The sequence below is a fragment of the Dipodomys spectabilis genome, unplaced genomic scaffold (genome assembly GCF_019054845.1).
Source record: "Dipodomys spectabilis isolate Male_0828 unplaced genomic scaffold, ASM1905484v1 ptg000714l, whole genome shotgun sequence".
NCBI lineage: Eukaryota > Metazoa > Chordata > Mammalia > Rodentia > Heteromyidae > Dipodomys > Dipodomys spectabilis.
This window is the reverse complement of record NW_024871391.1, coordinates 428,664-454,802: the sequence shown is the minus strand read 5'-3', so window position 1 is coordinate 454,802 and position 26,139 is coordinate 428,664. Positions and strand designations below refer to the sequence as shown.

General features: G+C 47.9%; 1 protein-coding gene across 2 annotated transcripts in view; it reads left to right on the top strand.

Annotated features, from left to right (window-relative positions):
- The first annotated feature begins 524 nt into the window (after positions 1 to 524).
- Hsd17b4 (hydroxysteroid 17-beta dehydrogenase 4) overlaps positions 525 to 26,139 on the top strand; it is a 55,766-nt gene continuing 30,151 nt past the window's right edge. For both annotated transcript variants that reach the window (XM_042672485.1, XM_042672487.1), the window contains exons 1-12: positions 525 to 650; positions 2,352 to 2,405; positions 10,927 to 11,034; positions 11,655 to 11,714; positions 12,316 to 12,337; positions 12,430 to 12,476; positions 13,950 to 14,034; positions 15,562 to 15,749; positions 18,199 to 18,290; positions 20,135 to 20,159; positions 22,157 to 22,285; positions 23,838 to 23,944. In XM_042672485.1, the coding sequence (XP_042528419.1) occupies positions 593 to 650; positions 2,352 to 2,405; positions 10,927 to 11,034; positions 11,655 to 11,714; positions 12,316 to 12,337; positions 12,430 to 12,476; positions 13,950 to 14,034; positions 15,562 to 15,749; positions 18,199 to 18,290; positions 20,135 to 20,159; positions 22,157 to 22,285; positions 23,838 to 23,944 (975 nt within the window). In that variant the 5' untranslated portion in view covers positions 525 to 592. The remainder of the gene's footprint in view (positions 651 to 2,351; positions 2,406 to 10,926; positions 11,035 to 11,654; positions 11,715 to 12,315; positions 12,338 to 12,429; positions 12,477 to 13,949; positions 14,035 to 15,561; positions 15,750 to 18,198; positions 18,291 to 20,134; positions 20,160 to 22,156; positions 22,286 to 23,837; positions 23,945 to 26,139) is intronic.

Below are 26,139 nucleotides of genomic sequence, written 5' to 3'. Positions count from 1 at the left end.
CCCTCCCCCTCCCTCCCCCGCCCCCTCCCTCCCCCGCCTCCCTCCCCTCCCCCGTCTCCGCCTCCCTCCCTCCCCCTCCCCCCGCCTCCCTCCCTCCCCCTCCCTCCCTTCTCCCCCTCCCCCCGCCTTCCTCCCTCCCCCTCCCCCTCCCCCTCTCCTCCCCCTCGCTCCTCTCTCCGCCCCCCCTCCCGTGTCTCTCGGGCCCGGCCCGGCGCTGTCCCCGGCCTCCGGGGCTGGCGCGCCACCGCTCGCCACTTCCGGCCTGTGGTCCCAGGGGTCTCACGCAGGGACTTGCCGGCCCGGCCTGGCTTCGGACCCCGGCGCTCGGTCGCGGCCTCCGCGAGGCCCGGCGAGGGCAGGGCTCGGGCTGTCCCCTGGGCCGGCGCCCGGGCCCCGCTTCCCCCGCAGCGCGCCACCCCGCGGGACTACAACTCCCAGCAGGCCAAGCGCCCGCGCAGGCGCCCGCGGCGGCGACGGGCTGCGTCTGCCGGAAGTGGGCGTGCGGCCCGCCCCCTGCTCGCCGCTCAGCGCGGTTGGCACCGGCGGCGTCTGGGGACTCCGGCCGGAGCGGCGCTCGCTGCGGGCCGCACTCATGGCCTCGCTGCTGCGGTTCGACGGGCGCGTGGTGGTGGTCACCGGCGCGGGCGGAGGTGAGCCGCAGGCGCGGGCGCGCGCCTCCGTCGCCATGACAACCGGGGGGTGGGCCCGGGGAGGCCGGGGAGGGCCGGCGGGGGCCGGCGGGGGCCGGGGAGGCCGGGGAGGGCCGGCGGGGGCCGGGGAGGCCGGCGGGGGCCGGGGAGGCCGGCGGGGGCCGGGCCTCGGCGCCGTGGGGTCCGGGGAGGCCGGGGAGGGCCGGGCGGGCACCTGTCCGCGCCTCCCCGCGGCGGGAGGCTGCGCGGAGTCCGGGGTTCGTGCGGGCCGCGCGCGGCGGGCCTCCCGTGGGCGGCCGCGGCCTCCTCCGCGCGCGCGCGGGCGGGCCACCTTCCCAGGCCCCGCGGCCTGACCGGGAGGCGGCCCCGGGCACCGCCGAGCACGGCGCCTGTGGTACGCGGCCCCGGGCCCGGCGCACGCGCACGCGCAGTGTGGTACGCGGCCCGGGGCCCGGCGCACGCGCACGCGCAGTGTGGTACGCGGCCCCGGGCCCGGCGCACGCGCACGCGCAGTGTGGTACGCGGCCCGGGGCCCGGCGCACGCGCAGTGTGGTACGCGGCCCCGGGCCCGGCGCACGCGCACGCGCAGTGTGGTACGCGGCCCCGGGCCCGGCGCACGCGCACGCGCAGTGTGGTACGCGGCCCGGCCCCGCTCACCTTTCGCACAGTCGCGTCCCTGCCCTGCGCGCCCGCCCCCGGCCGTGGGTCCCGGGCGGGGGACCCCGGCGCAGGCGCAGTGCAGGATGCGGAGACCACGAGCGAGAAGCAGAGGACGGGGGGCCGGAGCGTAGGGCGGGGGCTCCGCCGCCTGGAGCCCAGCCCCGCGTCTGGCTTTTCCGAGTCCACAGACTGTGCTGCTGGGCCCGGTTCTGATCGCAGCCCTGGGCCTCGGCCTCTCCAGTGGCCGGGAGCGCAGCCCTGGGCCTCGGCCTCTCCAGTGGCCGGGAGCGCAGCCCTGGGCCTCGGCCTCTCCAGTGGCCGGGAGCGCAGCCCTGGGCCTCGGCCTCTCCAGTGAGCGCAGCCCTGGGCCTCGGCCTCTCCAGTGGCCGGGAGCGCAGCCCTGGGCCTCGGCCTCTCCAGTGAGCGCAGCCCTGGGCCTCGGCCTCTCCAGTGAGCGCAGCCCTGGGCCTCGGCCTCTCCAGTGGCCGGGAGCGCAGCCCTGGGCCTCCGCCTCTCCAGTGGCCGGGAGCGCAGCCCTGGGCCGCCAGCGCCGTCCCCAGTGCTGCCGTGCCACACCTCGGAAGGAAAACCAGGCTCTCAGCGGCCTCCGCCTGCCTGCCTGCTCCTTTTGAGTCTATTTGCTTTTCTCGTGTTTGGTTTTGTTGATGATTTTTTTTGTTATCTCTAAGTAGTTGTACAAAGAAGTTCCCATGCTGCAAAACAGTACATTGTCCCCCACCGCTCCCCAACCACCCCTTCTCCCACTCTGCTTCTCTTTTTTAAATTGAGATCAGGGGATTACATATATTTCACATATTTAACAGTACCTGGCTGTCCCTTTTTAAAGTTCATGCAAATTCATCCACCAGTGGGACGCAGTTCACTGTTGCTAGAGAAGAGGGTGGAATCAAGGTTGAACCAATAACAGACTCCTGAAGATTCTCTTACTGTAGTGGAATTAGTGCTTACTGGCTGCTTGAGCTGGGGGGAACTGAACCGTGCTGACATCTCAACTTTCTGATTGTCTTGCTTTTGAATTAGGACTAGGCCGAGCCTATGCACTGGCTTTTGCAGAAAGAGGAGCCTCCGTTGTTGGTGAGTTGATGTGTTTTTGTTTTTTAATTAGTAGTTTCGGAAGCTATTGTCTTTCTAATAAGTCAGAGGTTGAAATTTACTTAAGGTTGAAGTTACTGTTTAGAATATGGTAGTTTCACAGAATTTCTCACGGCACTGATGATGAAGTGCAGTGCTGTATGGAGAGAACTTCTTGCTTTTGTGTTTGGTCATAAGGGTTTGAAATAGGAGACTTGCATGCTCATGTAAGGTCAAGAGAAATCCTGTGAATATGCCGGTAAAGGTAAAAAATGATTGAATTGTAGGACTGAGGTTTGGAATCAGGGAATCAAATATGGATTGTCAATCAAAAGTTTTTGATTGAAAGCACAAATGTAGCTGGGCGCTGGTGGCTCATGCCTGTGATCCTAGCTACTCAGAACACTGAGGAGCTTCATGGGCTGAAGCCAGCTCAGGATGACAAATCTGTGAGCTTCTTCGTCAGTTAACCAGCAAAGAGTTGGAAGTGGAGGTGTGTCTCAAATGATAGAACACTACCCTTGAGTGAAAAAGCTAAGGGCCAGAGCAGAGCCCAGCCCTGAGTTCAAGCCCCAGTATGGTCATGCGTGTATGCGCGCATGTGCACACACACACACACACAGCTGGTGACACGAGCTATTACTATGTTTTTATTTTTTTAAATGTTACTGTTTGGTTCTTAATACCTTCAATCTTGTAATTTTCAATTTTCAGATCCTTTCTAATAAGTTTTAAAGCAAAAGAATCTTGTTTTTTTTCTGGCTCCCAAAGGACTTAGAGTATTGTTTTATGCAAGGAAACTGTCTTTTGCTCATTCTTTTACTGTTGACATATTTCTTTTGGGGGCTGGGTCTGGTATATCTGAGATTATTTGAATAAATAATGCCTGTTTCATAGAGGTGCAGGGCAGCTAGGCGTGGCAGTGCCCTGTGGCCCTGGTCCTCAGGAGACTGAGGCAGCAGGTCAAGGCCAGCTGACATACATGGTGAGACCCCCATCTGGGTAAACAAACAATCCCCAAAATGTTACAGCAGCAATGTGTGTCTGCGGGTCCACTTTTCTTTTTCTGTTGCCTTTGCATTTGTTAAATTCACAGGAGCAGTGTTTGAGTGCAGGAAAACATAACATTCAGCCTGGGGCAAGGGGCGCACTCCTAATAAGGATTCTGATTGGAAGCCAGCCTGGACAGGTACAGCAGAGAAACTCTTGTCTCCATTTAACCAACCAAAAGCTGTTATTGGAGGCTGTGCTCACGTGGAAGAGTGTAGCCTTGAGCAGAAAAGCTGAGCAAGGGTGCAAAGTCCTGAGTTCAAGTCCAGTATTAGCACACACACACACACACACACACACACACAAAGAAAAAGGAAAGATAAAACTTGGATGATAATGTGCCTTATTGCAGTAAGTCCTGGCCAAAAGTCCAAGGAAACAGAAGTAAAATATTTGCTAAGTTTGGCTAAAGAGCTAGATTAGGTTTGGTGTTAAAGGTTGGGATTCAGTCTTTGTGAAACTGCAGAATTTATTTATTTGCCTTAGCTTCCCAAGTGCTGGGATTAAAGGCGTGAGGTACCATGCTTTGGTTAACACTGTTAACAGCAAACTTTGTGGAGGCACTGAATTAAAGAACTGGATGTACCTGCTCCCCAGTGTCCCTGAGTTTCTGTTCATGTAGGGGCAGACCATCTCTGAACTAGATAGCAGTGCGTCCTCGGCCAGTGTTGCACAGTGCTTTGCTTGTAGTCACCAGAGTGTGCCGCCTGAGTGTGTTATGCTCGCCCACCGGAGGAGGGAGGTGTCAGGAAAGCGTGCAGACTCCAGCTTGCTTGGGTGAGCCGTGTAAGCGTGTCCACATCCCCAGTGGGCTGGTCCCAGCTCACCGGACGAGCCCGTGGACTCGCTCTGAAACAGCTGCTCGCTGTCAGCCTGTTAAAAACCCAGTGTGAAGCTCAGTTAGTTAATAGACTCAGCATCAGTTGGGTTTGTTCATCTGAGCAATCAATAGCAAATGTGTTTTATATAGCAAGGTCTGTTCTGGGTGCTTGGAAATAATTGGGATCAGATTGGGTCCTTCTCTCTTTCTTTTTTTTTGGAGATGTCTTTCTGTCTATCCCAGGCTGGCCTTGAACCAGAGATTCTCCTGCCTCAGCCTCCCAAGTACCAGTACTGCCATGTCTTGTAGTCCAAGTAGTCTAGCAGCTTAGTAGTCAGTGTGTATGTTCTGGTAGGAGAGCAGTGGAGAAGCAGTAAGTAATAAATAATAAATGTAATAAATAACGGTGGGCGCTACAGAGGGAGACATTGGGGTGATGGGGCAGAGTGTACTTGACTGCTGAGTAGAGACCATCAGAGAGTGGAGGAGTGTGTGTGTGTGTGTGTGTGTGTGTGTGCACAGCTCCCGAGGGTGTGTGTGTGTGCACAGCTCCCGAGGGTGTGTGTGTGTGTGTGCACAGCTCCCGAGGGTGTGTGTGCGTGTGTGTGTGCACAGCTCCCGAGGGTGTGTGTGTGTGCACAGCTCCCGAGGGTGTGTGTGTGCACAGCTCCCGAGGGTGTGTGTGTGCACAGCTCCCGAGGGGGTGTGTGTGCACAGCTCCCGAGGGGGTGTGTGTGTGTGTGCACAGCTCCCGAGGGTGTGTGTGTGTGTGTGCACAGCTCCTGAGGGTGTGTGTGTGCACAGCTCCCGAGGGTGTGTGTGTGTGTGTGCACAGCTCCCGAGGGTGTGTGTGTGTGTGCACAGCTCCCGAGGGTGTGTGTGTGCACAGCTCCCGAGGGTGTGTGTGTGCACAGCTCCCGAGGGTGTGTGTGTGCACAGCTCCCGAGGGGGTGTGTGTGTGCACAGCTCCCGAGGGGGTGTGTGTGTGTGTGCACAGCTCCTGAGGGTGTGTGTGTGCACAGCTCCCGAGGGTGTGTGTGCGCGCGCACACAGCTCCCAAGTGTGCGTGTGTGTGTATTTGCGTATATGTGCATGCGCCCAGCTCCCGAGGGGGCCGCTGCCTTGGGGCAGTGGCAGCTGGTGTGACTAGTGTGACTGGTCTGGCTGCTAGCACTGGGACCAGGACGGGGAGGGGTGGGAGGTTGAGGCCGTGGCCTGTCACCTGCTGTGTGTGGGCAGCTCTCGGAGGATGGAGGCAGCATGACCTGACTAAACATTTGGTGGAGTATTCCGGTTGCTTTAGGGAATAAGGAGTGGAAATGTGGATGAGGGTTGGGCACCCTTTGGCTTATTACATTATTACATTACTGGTTCACTTTGTGCATTGCATAACTTTTTATTAAAAAGGAGCAGAAGCAAAGAGGCCCTCAGAGGTTATTGCAGCATCCCGGCATGGCTGGGCGTGGTTTGTGTGTCCTACAAGGCTTCAGGTGTGTGTGCAGCAAGCGTGTGGAAACCTACTCTGATCTGGAGCCTCCTGTGAGATGGTCAGAACAGGCCTCCTCGGGAGAGTGAGGGCAGTGGGGAGCGTCCAGAAAGACACACGCGCTCTGCCATCCGTGTGTGGCCTCCTCGGGAGAGCGAGGGCAGTGGAGAGCGTCCAGAAAGACACACACACTCTGCCATCCGTGTGTGGCCTCCTGCCATGCTGGCAAAGGAGACGCTGTGTCTCAATCTTGCGCCATTATTAAAACAAATCATGGTGAAGATGCTGTACAGGGGTCACAGCACAGGAGTCGGGTAACGAGTGCATTTCCTGTCTCCCACTATCCCTCCCCTCCCCCACCTTCCTCCTTCCTCCCCCCCCCCAGTTGCAAAGATGGTTTCCAACACAGTGTCCTGTGGTGTGTCATTGTTGCAATGGGTCATCCTGTGTCCTTGTTTCAATGTTTTGTTATTCCCCTTCCCCCCCCCCCAAATTAGAAAAATGTATAGACAAGATGCAGGGCACCAGAATCAAGTACAGAAACAACAGGGGATCTACCATAGTGGGAAGAGCATACAAAAGGAACTAAAGAAATCACTTAGAACATTAAAAACAACAAAGAAAAACCTCGCGTCTCTGTCTTGAGGTTCATTTTGCTTAGCATCATCTTACATGGTCATAGGTACATAGCTTTTGAGCTTTTCTGCTCATCTGATAAGATTATTCTAGACATATACTAGTTATTGCAAATAAGGGGAACCACGGACCTATGTTTCTTTTTTTTTTATTGTAAAGATACTATACAGAGGGTCACAGTTACATGAGTGAGGTAATGAGTACACTTCCTCTTGAATATTGTTACCCCCTCCATTGTTTTCCCCCTATCATCCCCTCCCTCCCTCCCTTCCCCGAGGTTCTTTTTTTTTTTTATTGTGATTAAGTGATTACATAATTTCCAGAATTTCACAGTATTGTGGAATAATGATGCTCATTTAAAGTCACAAGTTCATTCTAACTTTCCTGGAGCAAATTGTCTATCACAGTCTGTAACATATAACGGTGTTCACATGTTATACACCGTACATGTGATCAGCAGCATGGGGATATTTAGTAGTGGTTCAACCAGATGAGCAGGAGTTCTTCGTTTCTTAAGTCTGTTAGTTTTGTCGTATCACCTAACATTTTGGATTTAGCATCCACTTATCAGGGAGACCATGTACCGTTTGTCTCTTGGCTCTTGGCTTACCTCGCTCAGCATGATTCCTTCTAGCTGCATCCGTTTCCCTGCAAATGCCATTATTTTGTCATTTCTGATGGCTGCATAATATTCCATTGTGTATAGATACCACAATTTTTGGATCCATTCATCTGAGGTGGGGCATCTGGGTTGTTTCCATATCCTAGCTATTGTGAACAGTGCTGCAATAAACATGGAGGTGCACGTGTCCTTGTATATTGGTTCCTGTTGTTCAGGGTAGATGCCTGGAAGTGGTATGACTGGTTCGTAAGGGAGGTCAATCTTTAGCTTTCTAAGGACCCTCCAGACTGCTTTCCAAAGTGGTTGTATAAGTGTACATTCCCACCAGCAGTGTAATAGGGTTCCTCTTTCTCCACATCCCCTCCAGCATTTGTCGTTGGCTGATTTGTGGATGTGGGACATTCTGACTGGGGTGAGGTGGTATCTTAGGGTTGTCTTTATTTGCATTTCCTTCACCACCAGGGATGATGAACATTTCCTCATGTGTTTCTTTGCCATTTTTATTTCTTCATTTGAGAAGTCCCTCTTTAGTTCCCTTGCCCATTTAGTAATTGGTTTGGTAGGTTTGGGAGGGATTAGTTTCTTGAGTTCCCTGTATATACAGGATGTTAACCCCTTGTCTGATATATTGCTGGTAAATATTTTTTCCCAATTAGTTGGTTGTCTTTCTAGCTTGGTTGCGCTAGCTTTAGCTGTGCAGAAGCTTTTTATTAGTCCCATTTGTCGAGTCTCTCTCCAACTTGTTGTGACCCTGGGACTCTGTTCAGGAAGTTCCTTCCTGTGCCTATTAGTTCAAATGTCTCTCCTACTCTGTCCTGCAGTAGTTTCAGAGACTCAGGTTTAATGTTAAGGTCTTTAATCCATTTTGAGTTGATGTTGGTGTATGGTGATAGGCTGGGGTCCACTTTTAGTTTTCTGCATGTGGCTGCCCAGTTTTCCCAGCACCAGCGGTTGAAGAGGCTGTGTTTCTTCCATTGTATGTCTTTGGCTCCTTTGTCGAATATCAGCTGGCTGTAGGCCTGTGGATTTATTTCTGGATCTTCTATTCTGTTCCATTGATCCTCGGGTCTGTTTTTGTGTCAGTACCATGCTGTCTTTGTTATTAGAGCTCTGTAGTAGAGTTTGAAGTTCGGCATGGATAGCCCTCCCATATTGTCTTTATTCCCTAGAATTGTTTTGGCTATTCTAGGTCTTTTGTTGTTCCATATGAAATTTTGGACTGTTTTCTGTATTTCAGTGATGTATGTCATTGGGATTTTAATAGGCATTGCATTGAATTTGTATATTAGTTTTGGAAGTATTACCATCTTTACTATATTAAGTCGGCCTATCCAGGAGCATAGGAGGTCTTTCCATTTCCTAGTGTCTTCTGCAATTTCTTTCTTTAACTTTTTATAGTTTTCATTAAATAGTTCTTTTACATCTTTGTTTAGGTTAATTCCTAAATATTTTATTTTTTGGGAGGTTATTGTGAATGGGGTTGCTCCCTTTATTTCCCTCTCTTCCTGTACATTATCAGCAATTTCTTTTTCTTTTTTTTTTTTTGGTCCGGTCGTGGGGCCTGAACTCTGGGTCTGGGCGCTGTCCCTTAGCTCTTCAGCTCAAGGTTAGCGCTCTACCACTTGAGCCACAGCGCCACTTCCAGCTTTTTTCTTTTTGCTTATGTGGTGCTGAGGAATCGAACCCAGGGCCTCATGCATGCAAGGCAAGTGCTCTACCACTGAGCCACCTTCCCAGCCCTCGGCAATGGGCTGTATGTAAGCCTACAACTGAGGTGGTAGTGGTTTGGACAAGGTGATAGAGATGGGTGAGTGTAGAGAGGTCAAATTGTGGATGTATTTTGAAGATAGACATGGGGAGACCTGTTGATACTTTGTATGTGGGTTGTAAGGAAAAGAAAAATAAAGGAGAATCCAAGAGTTTTGTGTGAGTGCCATTTCATAAGGTAGGAAGGCGTGAAGAAGGAACAGAGGGGCAGAGAATAGACTTTCAGCTAGAGACATTAAGTAGGCATAAGATACAGACCTGAGAACGGGGAGGGAGGTTGTCTGTCTGTCTTTTATCTCCTGTCTCCCCTTCTCCACTTCTGCTCCGCATCCTTGACAGTCCAGTCACCCACCACCAGAGCAGCACATTCAGTACATTTTAGACTTTGTTTTAATAAAATTATTAGTGCTCTGTTTAGTAGTTGAAAAATCATGCTCTTTTTTTATTTTTCATCATTACTGTAAACACCATTTTTTGTTTCTTGCACTGGGGCTTGAACTCTGGGCCTGGGCACTCTTCCTGAGCTGCTTTTGCTCAAGGCTAGCACTCTGCCACTTAGCACCAGTTGCAGCTTTTGCTGTGATTTAATTGGAGATAAGAGTCTTACAGACTTTCCTGCTTGGGCTGGCTTTGAACTGCAGTCCTTAGATCTCAGCCTTCTGAGTAGCGATAACAGGCGTGAGCCACTGGTGTCTGGCTCAGATTTTGTTGATGCAGCTAGCAAGGATGTTTAAAGTGAGATCTGTCCTCTAAACAAAAGCTTAGAACACAGTAGTGTTAGATGCTTGGTATATGTAATGGATCTACAACTTACTCTTAAGTGATTGGAACTTACAACCATTACTGTCATTTCAAATCTCTCTCTAGTTTCTGGCAAGCACATTCTGTTGTTTTTTGTTTTGGCCAGTCCTGGGGCTTGAACTCAGGGCCTGGGCACTGTCCCTGAGCTTCTTTTGCTCAAGTCCAGTGCTCTACCACTTAAGCCACAGTGTCAGTGGCTTTTTCTGTGTTTGTGGTATTGAGGAATCGAACCAAGAGCTTCATGCATGCTAGGCAAGCTCTCTACCACTAAAGCACATCCCCAGCCCCACAGTCTGTTTTGAATCTGAGTTTGACTATTTCAGATACTCTGCAGGATGAAATTCTGCAGCCTTTCTCTTTTGTGACTATTTTGTTTCACTCAGCAGGTTGTGTGTGTGTGTGTGTGTGTGTGTGTGTGTGTGTGTGTGTGTGTACACACCAGTACTGAGGCTTGAACTCGGAACTTCAAGCTCTCCCTTGGCTTTTGCATTCAAAACTGTTGCTGTACCACTGCAGCCAAACCTCTACTGGCTTTTTGCTAGTTAGAGATGAGAGTCTTAGGGACTTTTCTGTCCAGGCTGCTTAGATCTCAGCCTCCTGAGCAGCTAGGATTGCAGTGTCTCCACCAGTGGCCAGCACCTTCCAGGTTATCTTTACTCATTTTTTCTTCCGGTGATGGACATTTAGTCTATTTCTGCATTGTAAATGCTGTATGTGGTGAATAGGCTCTGCAGGGAGTGCGAAACCCATGCGTCTGTACAACTGATATGAATTGCGAACTAATTTTTGTTTTTTTGGGGTAAGCATCTGAAGTCCGGTTGCTGGATCGAAGTTTCAGTTTGTAATTCGCATCAGTTGTACAGCTGCATGGGTTTCGGGGTGCTGTTCCCACCCGTGCGCACCATGTGTAGTCACATCCAGCCTTAGGGTTTGCACCCCGGCCACGCTCTCTCTCCAGGAATCACTATTCTGTCTTCAGGTTCTGCGTTTAGTCCCTAGCACAAGAAATGTCTCTGTTTTCTTGCTTTGTGTCTTTTTATTAAAAGGTTTTCAATTTTTTTTTCTTTCTCAAAAAGTGCCTTGGTCATGTCTTTTTCTTCCAACGGAGGAAAAGTGTTGCAAGGTTAAAATTCTCTCCAGGACCCTGCGTTTAAATATTTCTGTTATTTATACAGGGTTCAAAAATGAAGAGGTGTATTGTCTGAATACATGTGTGATCTAAAAGGTGGGGACAGGAGCAGAGGGAATTGGGCAGAGGATTGAAGAAATATACTACTAAATATTAATTTTTAACAAATTTGGAATGTCTAGAGATACATTGTTGTTTGTTTTCCCTTTGCAGTGAATGACTTAGGAGGTGATTTCAAGGGAGTTGGTAAAGGCTCCTTGGCTGCAGACAAGGTTGTTGAAGAGATACGAAGGAAGGGTGGAAAGGCCGTGCCCAACTATGGTATGCTATCTAAGAGTGTTTGCAGTGCCGTTCTCATCAGTAAGCAGTTACAGATATGGCTCTTTTCTAAAAGTCTGGTTATTTACGCTTGTTCTCCACTAGGCAGCGTTTGTTTTTGCTTTTGTTTTGTTTTTGTTGGGCCTGGGCGCTGTCCCTCAGCTCTTCAGCTCAAGGCTAGCGCTCTACCACCTAAGCCACAGTACCACTTCTGTTTTTCTGGTGGTTTATTGGGGGTAAGTCTCATGGACTTTCTTGCCCGGGCTGGCTTTGAACTGTGATCCTCAGATCTCAGCCTTCTGAGTAGCTAGGATGCCCGGCTTGCAGTTGTCGTTGTTTTTTTTTTTTTGGTTTCAACCAAAGACAGGCAGTGAGTACAATTCTTCTTGGACACTGTCAGCCCTTCCTTCACTTTTCCCATTTTTCCCCGGTGTCCCTGTCCACAGGTTGCATAGTTTATTTTCCACGTAGTGCATACTAAACACCATGACCGCATGTGTACTTCTTCCTGCCTTCGTTTCCTGACCCCCACTTGTCCTTCCTAGCCTGTGCTCGGACTGAGAGCCTAGAACTGATTTGTGAGGAACAGTAACGCGCGTGTGACACCGATCTTTTCCCTGCAGACTCGGTGGAAGCTGGAGAGAAGATTGTGAAGACGGCCCTGGATGCATTTGGGAGAATAGGTGAGGGTGGGTCTCATTGGGCGGCCCATCACCTGCCACCTTAGGAACGCACCAGTTTACATTTGTTCACTAAGCATAGCACTCTTTCTTGATCATCACAGTGTGGATTTGTTTTATAGTTTTATTTATCCTACCTTATTTCCATAAAGAACTTGAGGTGACAGTGTTACAGTTACATGTGTATAACATGCTGAACTTGTTCGTTGGCTTTTAAAAATCGTGTTTGCTATGTTTCCTCCCTTATTTCTTATTATTAGAAAAAAAAAAAAACACCTTTTGGTGATGGTTCTGCGGGTTGAACTCAGGGGCTAGGCACTGTCCTTGAGCTTTTGTATTCAAAGCTAGCATTCTACCACTTGTGCCACAGCACCACTTCCAGCTTTTTGGTAGTTCATTGGAGATAAGAGTCTCATGGACTTGAACTGAGATCTGAGGATCTCAGCCTCCTGAGTAGCTAGGATTACAGGATTAAGCCACTGGTACCATGATATATTCTGTACCTGTTATACTTACTTTTCATGGTGGACAAAAAGCTAGTTTCTGAAGGGAATATGAGTTGTAATTAACGTGCTTATGTGACTTGGGTCTTTTTATATTGTAGATGTTGTGGTCAACAATGCAGGGTGAGTATTCTTTTTTCACTTACAGTGTCCTGCATGCAGCTCTTTGTAAGTGTGTATCTCCCTCCTTACTGTGTATGATGTCAATGTTTTAGGATTCTGAGGGACCGCTCCTTCTCCAGGATCAGTGATGAGGACTGGGGTAAGTTGTTTAATGTCTCTGTGAGCATAGCTATCTGCTCTTCTTTTTAGTATTTAAATTATTTTTGTATTAAAGAAAAACCTGCTTCTTTCTGCTTTGACTGCTAAGATACATGTTGATGAGCTCTGCATTGGAAATGATGTGTACTTGGACATACCTATTTCTCTAAACATTTAATAAATTTAAAAAATGTTAAATTACTTGGCAGAAATTATGTAAAAGAACTTTTTTTTTTTCGTTTCTTTCAGTTTTTCTGCTTGGGGCTGCCACCATTTTCTAGCAGTATTCTTTGAAGTAGTCGTCAAAATGCTTACCTGGCTGTGTGATTCTTTTTTCAAGAGTAGAATAGGATGTGGAAGAGACTAAGCAACTTACAATTAAAAACAGCGGAGGTCTGGGGCAAAGTAGGGCAAGATCTAAATGTGAATGTGCCGCCTCTGGGAAAAGGAAACATTTCCATTTCCCTTACCCTGAAGGAAAGCACTGAGTCTGCACAGCAGTGGCTGTGGTTTATTCTTTGGCCATCTTTGTTGTTACTTTCATTGGCCATCAGAACCCAAACAGACCAGTGGCCGAGACCGTGGCTGGCTGTGCTGTGGGTGGTGCTGAGGCCGTCCCCAGAAGTCGTCCTGTGTGTGAGGAGTTAGCCAACAAGAGCTTTTTGTTTCTTCCTCCCTTTGCTCTACCTGGGTTGGAAAGATGCTGGAAGGATAAGGCTTGCTGACAGGAGCTTGGGTTAGGAGCGGTGGCGTGGCCGTGGCCTGGCCGCAGGGCCCCCTTCTCTGTTCCCCTCCTGTCTCTTCCGCTCCCACCTGTGTCTCGAGTCCCCTTTTACGCATCTTCTGACAACCACAGTTCAGGAATTGACAGGAAGATATTGTAAAATACAGTCTTGGTGATGAGCTGTGTGGTTTACTATTGTGTTTTAATTGTTAGCATTGAGGGTTGGTGTATATATGTAAAGCTCTTGGTTTATATTAACACACTTTTACATAAAGTATGTATATATTGTAATTCAACGTGTGCAGGGTTGATGATAGTCTCACCAAGTATAGGATGGAGTCTTTGAGGTGCGAGTACGGACTACTGACTGTAACAAGGCAGTTACTCAGAGGGGTGAGCAGGTGTTTGAATGCTGGGTATAATATGAACAATAAATAAAGTGGATAAGTAAAGCATTTGTTACGTTGATTGGAAGATATGCTTTTTTTTGGGGGGTGGGCCTAGGCACTGTCCCTCAGCTCTTCAGCTCAAGGGGAGCCCTCTACCACTTGGACCACAGCCCTACTCCCAGTTTTCTGGTGGTTCAGTGGAGATCAGAGTCTCATGGACTTTCCTGCCCAGGCTGGCTTTGAACCGTGATCCTCAGATCTCAGCCTCCTGAGTAGCTAGGATGACAGGCGTGAGCCACCGGCGCCCAGCAGATATGCCCAATTTTTGCATATATGTAATAAAATGAATTTCTTATTTCAGATATGATTCAGAGAGTTCATTTGCGGGGCTCTTTCCAGGTGACCCGGGCAGCATGGGAACACATGAAGAAGCAGAACTACGGAAGGTGGGAGGCCAGGTGTTCCGTGTGCTTGCTCTGTGCAGTGCTAGGAGCGAATGCTTGGTGTGTTCCGTGTGCTCTGTGCAGTGCTAGGAGCGAATGCTTGGTGTGTTCCGTGTGCTCGCTCTGTGCAGTGCTAGGAGTGAATGCTTGGTGTGTTTCGTGTGCTCGCTCTGTGCAGTGCTAGGAGCGAATGCTTGGTGTGTTCCGTGTGCTCGCTCTGTGCAGTGCTAGGAGCGAATGCTTGGTGTGTTCCGTGTGCTCTGTGCAGTGTAGGAGTGAATGCTTGGTGTGTTCCGTGTGCTCTATGCACAGTGCTAGGAGCGAATGCTTGGTGTGTTCCGTGTGCTCGCTCTGTGCAGTGCTAGGAGTGAATGCTTGGTGTGTTCCGTGTGCTCTGTGCAGTGCTAGGCGCGAGTGCTTGGTGTGTTCCGTGTGCTCGCTCTGTGCAGTGCTAGGCGCGAGTGCTTGGTGTGTTCTGTGTGCTCTGTGCAGTGCTAGGAGCGAATGCTTGGTGTGTTCCGTTTGCTCTGTGCAGTGCTAGGCGCGAGTGCTTGGTGTGTTCCGTGTGCTCTGTGCACAGTGCTAGGAGCGAATGCTTGTTGTTGGGACGCCCCTTAGCTGTGTGTAGGCCTCGCACACCCTTACTCTGCGTGTATGCGTGATGAGCCACGCCCCACCCTCAGTCATATTTTTCACAGACTGAGGCCAGTAATTGCATTCTTAGTCTTTTCTAATAACGATAAAATAATCTAATAATGATAAGAACTGTAATGTGTGTGAAATAAGATACATATTAATTATAGAAAGTAATGTGTTTTTAGAGTAGTTTTTGCTTTATGGAAAAATTGGGAAGAGGGGCTGGGAAGGTGGCTCAGCAGAGCGCTTGCCTTACATGCATGAGACCCTGGGTTCGATTCCTCAGCACCACATAAGCAGAAAGAAAAAAGCTGGAAGTGGTGCTGTGGCTCAAGTGGTAGAGCACTAGCCTTGAGCTGAAGAGCTGAGGGACAGCGCCCAGGCCCAGAGTTCAGGCCCCACGACCGGACGCCTCCCCCCACCCAAAAAAAAAAAAAAATTGGGAAGACAGATTTCATGGAATTCTCTTACCCGCTGTTTTTGTTAAACCACCGTGTGTGTGTTACACTTGGTGAACCAGTATTGATGGTTACTGAGATGTGTGTGAGATGCATTGCTTTAGTGAGATGGTCAGTGTAACCAGAACGGGCAGTAGCACGGTGAGGAGCACAGGAAGTAGAACAGCTTGATCTGATACTTCGTGCTGAAAGTTTAACTTAGGTGTTGCTTGTTTATGTTCCTTGTAGATACTGAATATGTGAAATTTAAATTCGTTCCGCTCTGGCGGGGATTCTTTTTACATAGAGGTTATTTCAGTCAGCCCTACTGTGGGTGTGGGAGTGCCGAGCGCTAGGACCGGGCCTCCAGTGGCTCTGACAAGTGGACGGAGCGTGGGCTTGTGCTGGTGATGCTCTCAGAGCACACGAAGGGGCTGCTGTGGTGTGTTTCTTTCAGGATCATTATGACTTCGTCAGCTTCAGGAATATATGGCAACTTTGGACAAGCAAATTACAGTGCCGCTAAGCTGGGCATCCTGGGCTTGGCAAATACGCTTGCGATTGAAGGCAAGAAGAGCAACATCCACTGTAACACCATTGCCCCTAACGCCGGGTCCCGCATGACTCAGACGGTCATGCCAGAAGGTAGGGAGCCGTGACTGCTTAGTGCTGCGGCCAATGTGTGCGCAGTGACCTGCAGAAGCATGTGGTGGTTCTGTTTTCAGTTTCAGAGCACTGAATGCAATTTGTGATTCTGTAAAAACCAAAAGCACAATGGAAATGCTGAAAAGTAATTAGACCACTGTAAACTTTTATTCTTTTTATCTGCATAGATACACACATGGTTTCCTCCCTCCTCCCTCCCTTCCTCCTTCCCTCCCTTCTTTCTTATTCTTTTTGCCTACCGGCTTTGAATTTAGGGTCTCAAACATGAAGAAGGCAGGTCTCACTTGAGCCATGCCCCAGCCTCAATCCATATTTTACATAGAATGAGGCAAGGTAATTGCATTCTTGGTCTTTTATAATAATTATAACATAATTGTGCATATAATTATAAACTATGTAATGTGTGTGAAATAATGTAAAAACCAAAAGCACAATGGAAATGCTGAAAAGTAATTAGACCACTGTAAACTTTTATTCTTTTTATCTGCATAGATACACACATGGTTTCCTCCCTCCTCCCTCCCTTCCTCCTTCCCTCCCTTCTTTCTTATTCTTTTTGCCTACCGGCTTTGAATTTAGGGTCTCAAACATGAAGAAGGCAGGTCTCACTTGAGCCATGCCCCAGCCTCAATCCATATTTTACATAGAATGAGGCAAGGTAATTGCATTCTTGGTCTTTTATAATAATTATAACATAATTGTGCATATAATTATAAACTATGTAATGTGTGTGAAATAAGATACATGTTAATTATAGAAAGTAATGTTTTTTAGAGTGGTTTTTGCTTTATGGAAAAATTGGGAAGAGTTTTCATGGACTTCTCTTACCCACTGTTTTTGTAAAAAGTGTGTGTGTGTTACAAATGGTGAACCAGTATTGATAGTTACTATTTTTCTTGTTGTTGTTGTTGTTCGTGGGGTCTGAACTCTGGGCCTGGGCATTGTCTCTCAGATCTTCAGCTCAAGGCGAGTGCTCTACCACATGAGCCACAGCGCCACTTCCGGCTTTTTCTGCTTATGTGGTGCTGAGGGGTCAAACCCAGGGCCTCATGCATGCAAGGCAAAGCACTGTACCACTGAGCCTCCTTCCCAGCCTCTGACAGTTACGATTAGCTGAGGTTAGTAGCGTGCACTGGGGTTCATTGGTCGTACAGCTGTCAGATCTTTCGTAAATGTTACCCAGCATTACTGCATTCATGCAGAGTACTTCACTGTCCTTTGAAGTGCCTGGACTTTCAGCTGCCTCTGGGGTGGAAGGTCATCCCTGCTTTCATTCAGCAATGATTGTGCTATGGTGCAGTTTATTCTCTTGTCTTCTGAGGGACATCTTGGTAGCTTCTGATTTTGGGCAGTTGGGAATTTAGCAGCTATAAATATGTGGTGTGTGTGTGCGCACGCACGCACGCACGCGAGCGCATGTGTTTCATTCAAGGCTGGCAATCTGCCAATTGAACCACTGCTCTGCTTCTGGCTTGTTGGTGGTTAGCTCAAGATGGGAATCTCATGGACTTTCCTGCCTGGGCTGGCTTCTACCCTTGAGCTCAGTTTCCTAAGAAGCTAGGAGTACAGGCGTGAGCCACAGGATGGTTTTTGTGTGGACATAAATTTCAGTTTGTTGGGTGCGTGCTGGTTGGTTATGGCAGAACAGTTACTGTTGGGTTACTTTTGGGTTATTTTGGGTTCTCGCCGCCAGAGACTGAGTGGTCTTTGTGCCATGCCCTCAGCGGTGGAAGTGGTCTTGGAGTTGGGGTTTCTCTGACAGGGCCCTTAGGTAACTGGTGGTGGCAATAACTCAGATGCTGGTCACTCTTCTCGACTTTGTTTTCTTTAGGGCGGTGTCTATTCAAATCTTTTGTCCATTTAAGAATGATACTCTATTTGGCCGGGCACCGGGGGCTCAGCCTGTCATCCTAGCCACTCAGGAGGCTGAGATCTGGGGATCGCCGTTCAAAGCCAGCCTGGGTAGGAAAGTCAGTGAGTTCAGCTTTCTGGACCTGTGATGGTTAATCCACCTGTGATGGTTAATCTTGTCTGCTTGGTTGGAGCAGAAGTGCTTGGAGTAATTTGTAAAGCAGCCTTCTGGGCACTTCTGTGAGAAGATTCCAGAGCTTAGCTCGTAAGAGCCAGGCTTGTTCCATGTTGTGATCATGGGATGGATGCAGATTCAGGGTGGGCTTAGGGGGCTGGGGGCCTGGGAGGAGGCGGGGCCGGGGTCTGATTGGCTCAGGGCTTGCCTCTGCCCTTCTGGCAGCTGCTGCTGGTTGGTCTTCAGCAGCTCCCTGTACCTGCTCTCACAGTTAACACACCTACCTGAAGACCCACCTCACAGTAACACACCGACCTGAAGATCCTTTGAGTTACTTTTCAGACAGTAAATTGCACAAACTTGTACAGTTTCTTATTTTAACCTTTCTTGCCTGTGTTTCAGATCTTGTTGAAGCCCTAAAGCCCGACTATGTGGCACCCCTGGTCCTCTGGCTTTGCCATGAGAGTTGTGACGAAAATGGTGGATTATTTGAGGTATTCTGAAATGTGTGATTAAGTGTGAAAAACCGATTTTAAATGAGTATTTTCCAAATGCCTGCGTTTCTAATACTCTGTCCCTTAGCATAACTTGTATGTATATATTGCTTTGCTTTTGAGATAGGGTTTCACTGTATAGCCTACCTGGCCTTGAACGCTCCTGACTCAGCCAGGCACGTGCCACAACACTGTCTAGTAGATTCTTAAGTACTAGTTTATTGAATCACCAAGTGGCAGATATCTTCTGTAATCCCAGCTCTTAGGAGATGAAGGCGGGAGGATCCTAAGTTTGAGGCCCGGCTGTTACATCACAAGACCCTGTCTCCAAAAAAAAAAAAAATCTGGGCACTGGAGGCTCACTCCTGTAATCCCAGCTATTCAGGAGGCTGAAATCTGAGGCTAGGCCAGGCAGGAAAGTCCATGAGACTCTTTAACCAGCAAAGGCTGGAAGCGAGGTGTGGCTCAAACGATAGAGCGCTACCCATGAGTGAAAAAGCTCAGGGACAGTGCCTGAGCCCTGAGTTCAAGATCCAGTATCGGTACCAAAAAGGATAAAAATAAATGAATGATTAAAAATGAAAGTAGGTAATGATGTGGATTAGTGTTTTTATTTGAGATAACAACAGCTTTGTAAATTACATTTTTCCTTAGTTGTCCAAACTTAATCTTCCCAAGTAAGAAAAGGTCTGATTTAATATGTTAAAAAAACCCAGAAAGTCTCATTGATTTAAGAAGCTGCCTGATAAAGCAGAAGCACAGAACTTGAGATTTAGAGTTAACTAGGTTAGACTTTGAATTCTTATTCTGGTAATTATTGACTTGCAGGAGTTTTACATGAGCTAACCTTTCTGAGTTTTAGTTTTCTTGGGGCTTGTGTAAGAGATGTTAATCACGCCAAACCCTGAGCGTAGAGCCTGGTACACAGCAGCCTCCCCAGGACAGCTCTGAGCATGGGACATGAGTTCTCGGTGTAGCAAGAATTCAGTCTGGGTGTGGCAGATCAGTAGTTACACTTACTATTTATGTTAGTGTTAACATTACTTTTTTTTTTGTCGGTCCTGGGGCCTGAACTCTGGGCCTGGGCGCTGTCCCTCAGCTCTTCAGCTCAAGGCTAGCGCTCTACCACTTGAGTCACAGTGCCACTTCCAGCTTTTTTCTTTTTGGTTATGTGGTGCTGAGGAATTGAACCCAGGGCCTCATGCATGTGAGACAAGCATTCTACCACTGAGCTACTTGCCCAACTCCAACATTGAACTTTTGAAAAAATAAACATTAGCTTTACCACTTTACAAAGCCTTAAGTTTTTGTTATAAAAACAAGATCCACCCATAGTCATACCATCCAGTGAAATCCATTGTTCACTGTACAAAGTCTTTTTACACTTTTATAGCCAATTTATGTATTTCTGCTTACTTGTGTTTGATCTTTTTGTTGTCACTTAATGTGTCATACTCCAGACGTTTTCTCCATTTCTGATCCTTTATCGTAAGGATAGACCTGTTACGTGCAGAAGTTCACGTCGTGCTGTCCCTGTGAAGTATGCGTATCCATACTTTGTTGTGTACATGTGCAAGTGTGGATTTAGGCGTCTCCGCAGCATTGCACAGCTGCTCTCAGAACTTGGCATAGGTGTCCTTGTCGCTCCTCCCTGCTGCGTTGTGCTGGCCTGGGTCTCTGCTCTGCGGTGTGGGCATGCAGAGCCGTGGGCCCAGCCCCTGCGCTGCTTCCCACCTGTTGTCTACATTCTCACAGTCCCAGAAGGACGGCTGTGGGGTTTTGAATTTTAATAATTCTGTTGATGACTTTTTAAAATGATACATTTTCTCTCCTCTTTCCACTAGGTTGGAGCAGGATGGATTGGAAAATGTAAGTCTCCATTGGGGTTTTGTTTTGCCATAGGTTATTCTTCTATCTTTAAACATGTACCTCCTTATTACTGGATAATGAGGGTCTTGTGGATGCCCAGTCACCAGATGCAGTGTATGTGCGCATGCATATACACATGCACACATGCACACATACATGCACGCACACACATGCACACACACACGCACACACACACATATGCACATAAACACACATGCACGCACACACACTCCTCACCCTTGAACAGTGGTAGAACAGCAGGTTTTCTAAAGCACGCCATTTCCTTTTCAGAGCCTATCTTCATCCTACAGGAAGTTTCTGACCAGTACCTGTTCTTATTCTTAACTGCCCCTCCTAGAGTCTCTCTCTATGTTATTACCTTCCAATGACTCTGGTGTCCCACATACCTATTTTTGCTGTTTCCCTGGAGAAGTGAGTAAGAGGAAGAGCTGTTTCTGAAAAGAAGCAAGGTCCTACCCTAGACAGCATAGCAGGCAAGGTGTCTACTTTGTAGCTCACGAGTCAGCAGGAGACATTAAGGCTGGGAGCGTGCTGGGTCAGAGAGGCAGGTGACGAGGAGATAGGCCCTCTCTCCAGGAGGTGTGCATTTAGCTCCAACACCATGGTGAGCGCCACAGTTGATAGCTGCTTTGAAGCAGTTAAAAGTTTATGTCAGCTTGTTTTCAGTTGGCTGCTGGTTATCAAAGTTAATCACACAAGCAGTTGTTTAAAAGTTGTTATCAAGCCAGGTGCTGGTGGCTCACGCCTGCCATCCTAGCTACTCAGGAGGCTGAGATCTGAGGATCACGGTTTAAAGCCAGCCCCGCAGTTCCGAGACTCTTATCTCCAATAAACCACTAGAAAACTGGAAGTGGTGCTGTGGCTCAAGCAGTAGAACGCTTGCCTTGAGCTGAAGAGCTGAAGGACAGCGTCTAAGCCCATAGAACCCCCCCCCCCAAAAAAAAAAACACAAAAAGTTGCTATCACTGGAGGATTCTGTATTTACTGTAGAGCATCAGTACTTTTAGGATTAATGACTGTTTCTTCGGTTGTTAAGGGACATGTATTCTTCTAGTGTTTACTCATCTAAGATAGGAATGTAGGGATTGTAATAAAAGCTATATCTGGTCCTATAGTAAGAAAGATGTAGAAGGAGGCATTATTGTCAAACTCCTGTCTGGCCATTAAGTTTAAAATAAGGTTACTAGAGATTACATAAAACAAAAAATTTTCCTAATGAAACTAAGAAGCAGTAGTGATTTTTTTGTGTGACTCTGTAGTATGGCCATCTTCTGAATGGGCAGACCAAAGGAAGGGGCAAGGGGCATTACCCTGCTACTCAGTGCACTACTGTCTTGTTGACAGAATTGTTCTCAGTTTGCTACTCATTAATCCTTGTCCTAGAAACCTTTACTCAGTGATCTCTGGTCATGAGGGGTCAGCCTTTTGGTGATTATTAAATTAACTCAACCTTTCAGAGTCCGCATCATGTTCTTCCTTAGTATCACCTAGCATAGCCAGAAGAGAAGATTTCCCTTTAGCTTCAAACATTTTTCTTGAAAAAACAAACACTTGGCTGGGTGCCAGTGGCTCACGCCTATAATCCTAGCTATTCAGGAGGCTGAGATCTGAGGATTACAGTTCAAAGCCAGCCTGGGCAGCAAAGTCTGTGAGATTCTTACCTCCAATTGACCATGATAAATCTGGAAGAGGCGCTGTGGCTCAAAGTTGTAGTGTTAACATGGAACAAAAAGTTTTAGGGACAGTGCCCCGGCCCAGGGATCAAGCCCCACAATGACAGGAAAAACAAAAAGAGTCTTCTAATAGCTTCTGTTTGCTTATTTTAGGAAAAATGTCTTTTAAAGTTTGTGGTAAACCCTTCTAGGTTGGAATCCTTTTCCTTTCCCTTGTGGCTCAACAGTTAATGGGCTCTTAGGCCTCTGGGTCCTGTGGTCTTCCTTCCCCCTCTTGACCCGCAGCTCTGTTTCTGTGATTAGTGCGCTGGGAGCGGACCCTTGGAGCCATTGTAAGGCAGAGGAACCAGCCCATGACCCCCGAGGCCGTGAGGACCCACTGGGAGAAGATCTGCGACTTCCGAGAGGCCAGCAAGCCTCAGAGTGTCCAAGGTGCCAGCTGCGGGGACCCCCCCCCTGCCCCCACTCCCCCATCTTAGCTGGGGTGACTTAGAGCCTCCTCATCTGCAGTGTCTTCTGCTCAAGTAAATTTTAGAATTTCCTGTACTCGGCACTGCCAGCGTTTCAGTTTGTGTTTTGGGCTGTGTGACTTGGGGTGTGGTACTCGGTGTTTGTTCCTTGGGGCTAAATGAAGATGTTCTCCAGCTGATGTAAGGTGAGCTCCTCTGAGGCAGGCTCCCTTCCGAGTATTGTTTGTTTCTTTCCCGGGGATGGAACCCTCTGTCTCCGTGTCCCAGCCTGTGTAGTTCTTGTGTGTTTGGTGTCTGCATGGTGTGGAAAGACATACCTGCAGGAGTAGGTACCAAATACAGTTCATAGTAGATTGTTCTAGTATCGCTTAGTTTGCAAACTGTTTTGAGAAAGACCAGGAGTCAGGGTCATTTTATACAAAGACTTCTTAGTAATTTTGCACTTAAAACACTGTAGAGGCCCGGCATTGGTGGCTTACAGAGTAAAGATACAGCTAATATTTGAAGCATAGTTTTAAAAAAAATCCTGTTTTCTGTAGTTTTGACTTTCCAGTGTTTTCATTTTACCAATGATGGAACTAAATCCCAGAAAATCAAAACTAGCCAGCTGTGTGTCCCTGAGTTTAAGCGATTGGCTTGTCAGAGGTGCTGTCTTTTGGGGTGGGCTGTGCACAGGAGACCTGTCACTGTTGCTTTCTGGAGGGACGGTGTCTGGTCATCTCCTACTCATGACTGGTCAGTCTTTGTTGTGGTCAGGAGTGAGTTCCAGAGCCTCCAGAGTAGCTAATAACCTGTGTAGAATCTACAAGCCTCCTTTTAGACTGCAGAACAATAGCTTCCAAAGTTACTGGACATTGTTACTAGTTTCCTTTCTGTCTGTGGAATAATTCTGGTATTGTCCTCGCAACTAGTACCTCTTCCTGGGATGGGGTGATGCTGGCTAGGGAAGGGAGAGCAGCGGCCTCTCAACCAGACACAGGTTGCATATTCATACAAAAGTGTAAAGCGGTGTATAGCGTGTGGAGGTGTGAAATAGTTCAGGGCTGGGCGCTGGTGGCTCACGCCTGTCATCCTAGCTACTCAGGAGGCTGAGATCTGAGGATCATGGTTCAAAGCCAGCCTGGACAGGAAAGTCCGTGAGACTCTGATCTCCCATGAACCACCAGGAAACCGGAAGTGGCGCTGTGGTTCAAGTGGTAGAACACTCACCTTGAGCTGAAGAGCTGAGGGACAGCACCCAGGCACAGAGCTCAAGACCCACGACCGACCAAAAAAAAAAAAATCTCAGAGGTCTTGAAAAGCTGAGTCCCTTTGGAACCAGATTTTTGGGGAAGAGTGTTAGATGGTCTCTCATTTTCCATCCAAGAGATCTAGTTGTTTTTTATCTGCTCCAAGGTATTTCACACTCAGTTCAGGAGCCATGTTGAACATGTATAGCAGCTGTTATGTAGCATTTGGTAGCTTCCTTGAGTCGCCTTTTAAACAAAGCTTTTTTTCCTTTCCCTGAACTGTAGAATCAACAAGCGGCATTATTGAAGTTTTACATAGAGTAGACTCAGGAGGAGGAATTTCAACAAACCATACCAGTCATTCAGCACCGTCCACAGCCTCGTCTGGAATTGTAAGTGTGGAGAAGCAGAATGCTTTTGTCTTTTCTGGAAACCTGGCCTCCCTCCTGTCCCCCCTCCTGTCTTTCCTTCTGGATACGATCACTCTTTCATTCCCTGATTTGTCTATGAAGGGATTTAGTAGTGTTTATTCAGAAACCAGTTGTGACTAACTTTAGGGTGATGTGCAGGGATGTATGACCGTGGAGGCATTGAGGAGGTGACTTGAGTGAGTTCTGAAGACAGCCAAGACAGCTTTAGTCTTGATCTTAGATTTCTCTCGACTCTGCTAGGCTCTCCTTAGCCTGATGAAGGGCTATCTGGAGAAGGGATGAGGACCGTTGGGTGGGTTCTGAGGTTCCTCCTGGTGTCTGAGTAGGTGTAAGAAAATGGAAGGTGTCTGCCTTTGGTTTTCTGGGTGAGTAGAAGGAGGTGCTTGTCAGCCTTTCTGTACTTTTCCGGGGGACACTCTACCTGATAGACAGGCTTTCTTTGGGGAATAATGGATCCAGTTGGTGACTTTAGCTTCCACCTCACCTCCCCAGGAGTGTGTGGATATCAATTCAGGGAGAGAAGAGGTCACCACGCTGTTCAAGGCAGAGCTGTTACCTGTTCTTGGTCTCTATGCATGCTTCTGTGTCCTGTCCTGATGTGTTATTCTGTCTATAAATACCTCTGTGCCTCTTCAAGGCTGCCTTTGACCTGACGGAGCAGAGGTGACCTCTGTGGACGTGGGGCGGGCCCTGCAGGAAGACCTACTTCTACTACTGTGATGGTGATCATTTTCTCTACCTAGCTTTACCTCCTTTTCCTCTTCACCCACTTCAGCCCTTGTCTATTTTTACTCCTTCACTGACATTTTCGTGTCAGTAAAAACTTAGAAATGCAAGCATTTGAAAACACTTTCTTGAGCACACTGTATATTCTGAATATAGCATGAGTGACTCTTTTCTTCAGCATGGTTGACCACTGTCTGTGATCATTATTGACAATCCTCTTTCCATCACTGTTTTTCTAACTTTTTAGAAAAGGACTTTGATTTTAGAGATTCTTATTCTCTTTTATTTGACTTCCGTCAGTGCACAGCTTCAGCTTACTGTGTTTTAGAAACTCCCAACATGGCTGCAAAGAAGAAGCTTCTAGTGTGTCAGAAATACTAATAGAATTATAGTTCCATATGTGAAATTGGTTGGTTTACTGTTTCCTACTTGTGTCTGATGAGAAATACACAAAAATACCAAGACCTGTCATTTGCTAAATTAGATTCTGGTGTTTTGTGACCCCAGGGAGTCATAGAGAGAAAGAAAATTGGGAATCTAAGGTTGTTGTTTTTTTAATAGTCCTGGGGCTTGAACTCAGGGTCTGGGCTCTGTCTCTGAGCTCAAGGCTAGCGCTCTACCACTTGAGCCACAGCACCACTTCTGATTTCTGTTTATGTGATACTGAGAAATCAAACCCAGGGCTTCAAGCATGCTAGGCAAGCATTGTACCACTGAGCCACCTTCCCAGCCCGGGAATCAAATGTTTAATCTCAGTTTGATTGGGAGTTTACTCTGTAATCGGGCCAGTGACTGTTTGGTGATGTCACGTAGCAGACACTTTTGGGGCTATCACTGTGTTGTCATCCTGCTGGTTCTCCTTTGGTGCTGGGAAGTGAACCTGTAATTGCTAAGCACAAACTCATGCTCTGCTACTGTTTCTCTTTCTGTAACCGTCTTTCAAAAATGTAAAGTGCTTTACTAGCTTCTGTCCCTTCTTTTCTGACCTTGGCTTTGTGATAAAAGTGATTAAAACCTTGGAAACTCTTGAAACCTAGGATGGGCTTTATACAGTAAGTAGAGCATATCATGACTCAGTTGAAAGAAATGTATTATCCAGTTGCAGATGGCCGTTCCTAAAGGAGGTTCAGGTCAGGAGAGTCTAGTTGACAAGTGTTTGAGGAGCAGAGGTTTGCTAATCTTTTGGTGGTGAGTTTTATATCGCAATGCACGGTTCCTAAAGGTTCACTACATTTTGAATTTGGGGGTGCTAATAGTTGCTGAGTTAACAGGACTTTCCATCATCTAAGGTAGAAAAGCTGAAAAAAACAAACTGTAGCAAGAAGCAAGCAAAGAGTATTTGTTATTGAAAACTATTCTAGACGCCTGTTTAAAAAACCACCAAAAAATTATGTTCCATCACTGATGTTCTAGTCACATCTTTAAAAAAA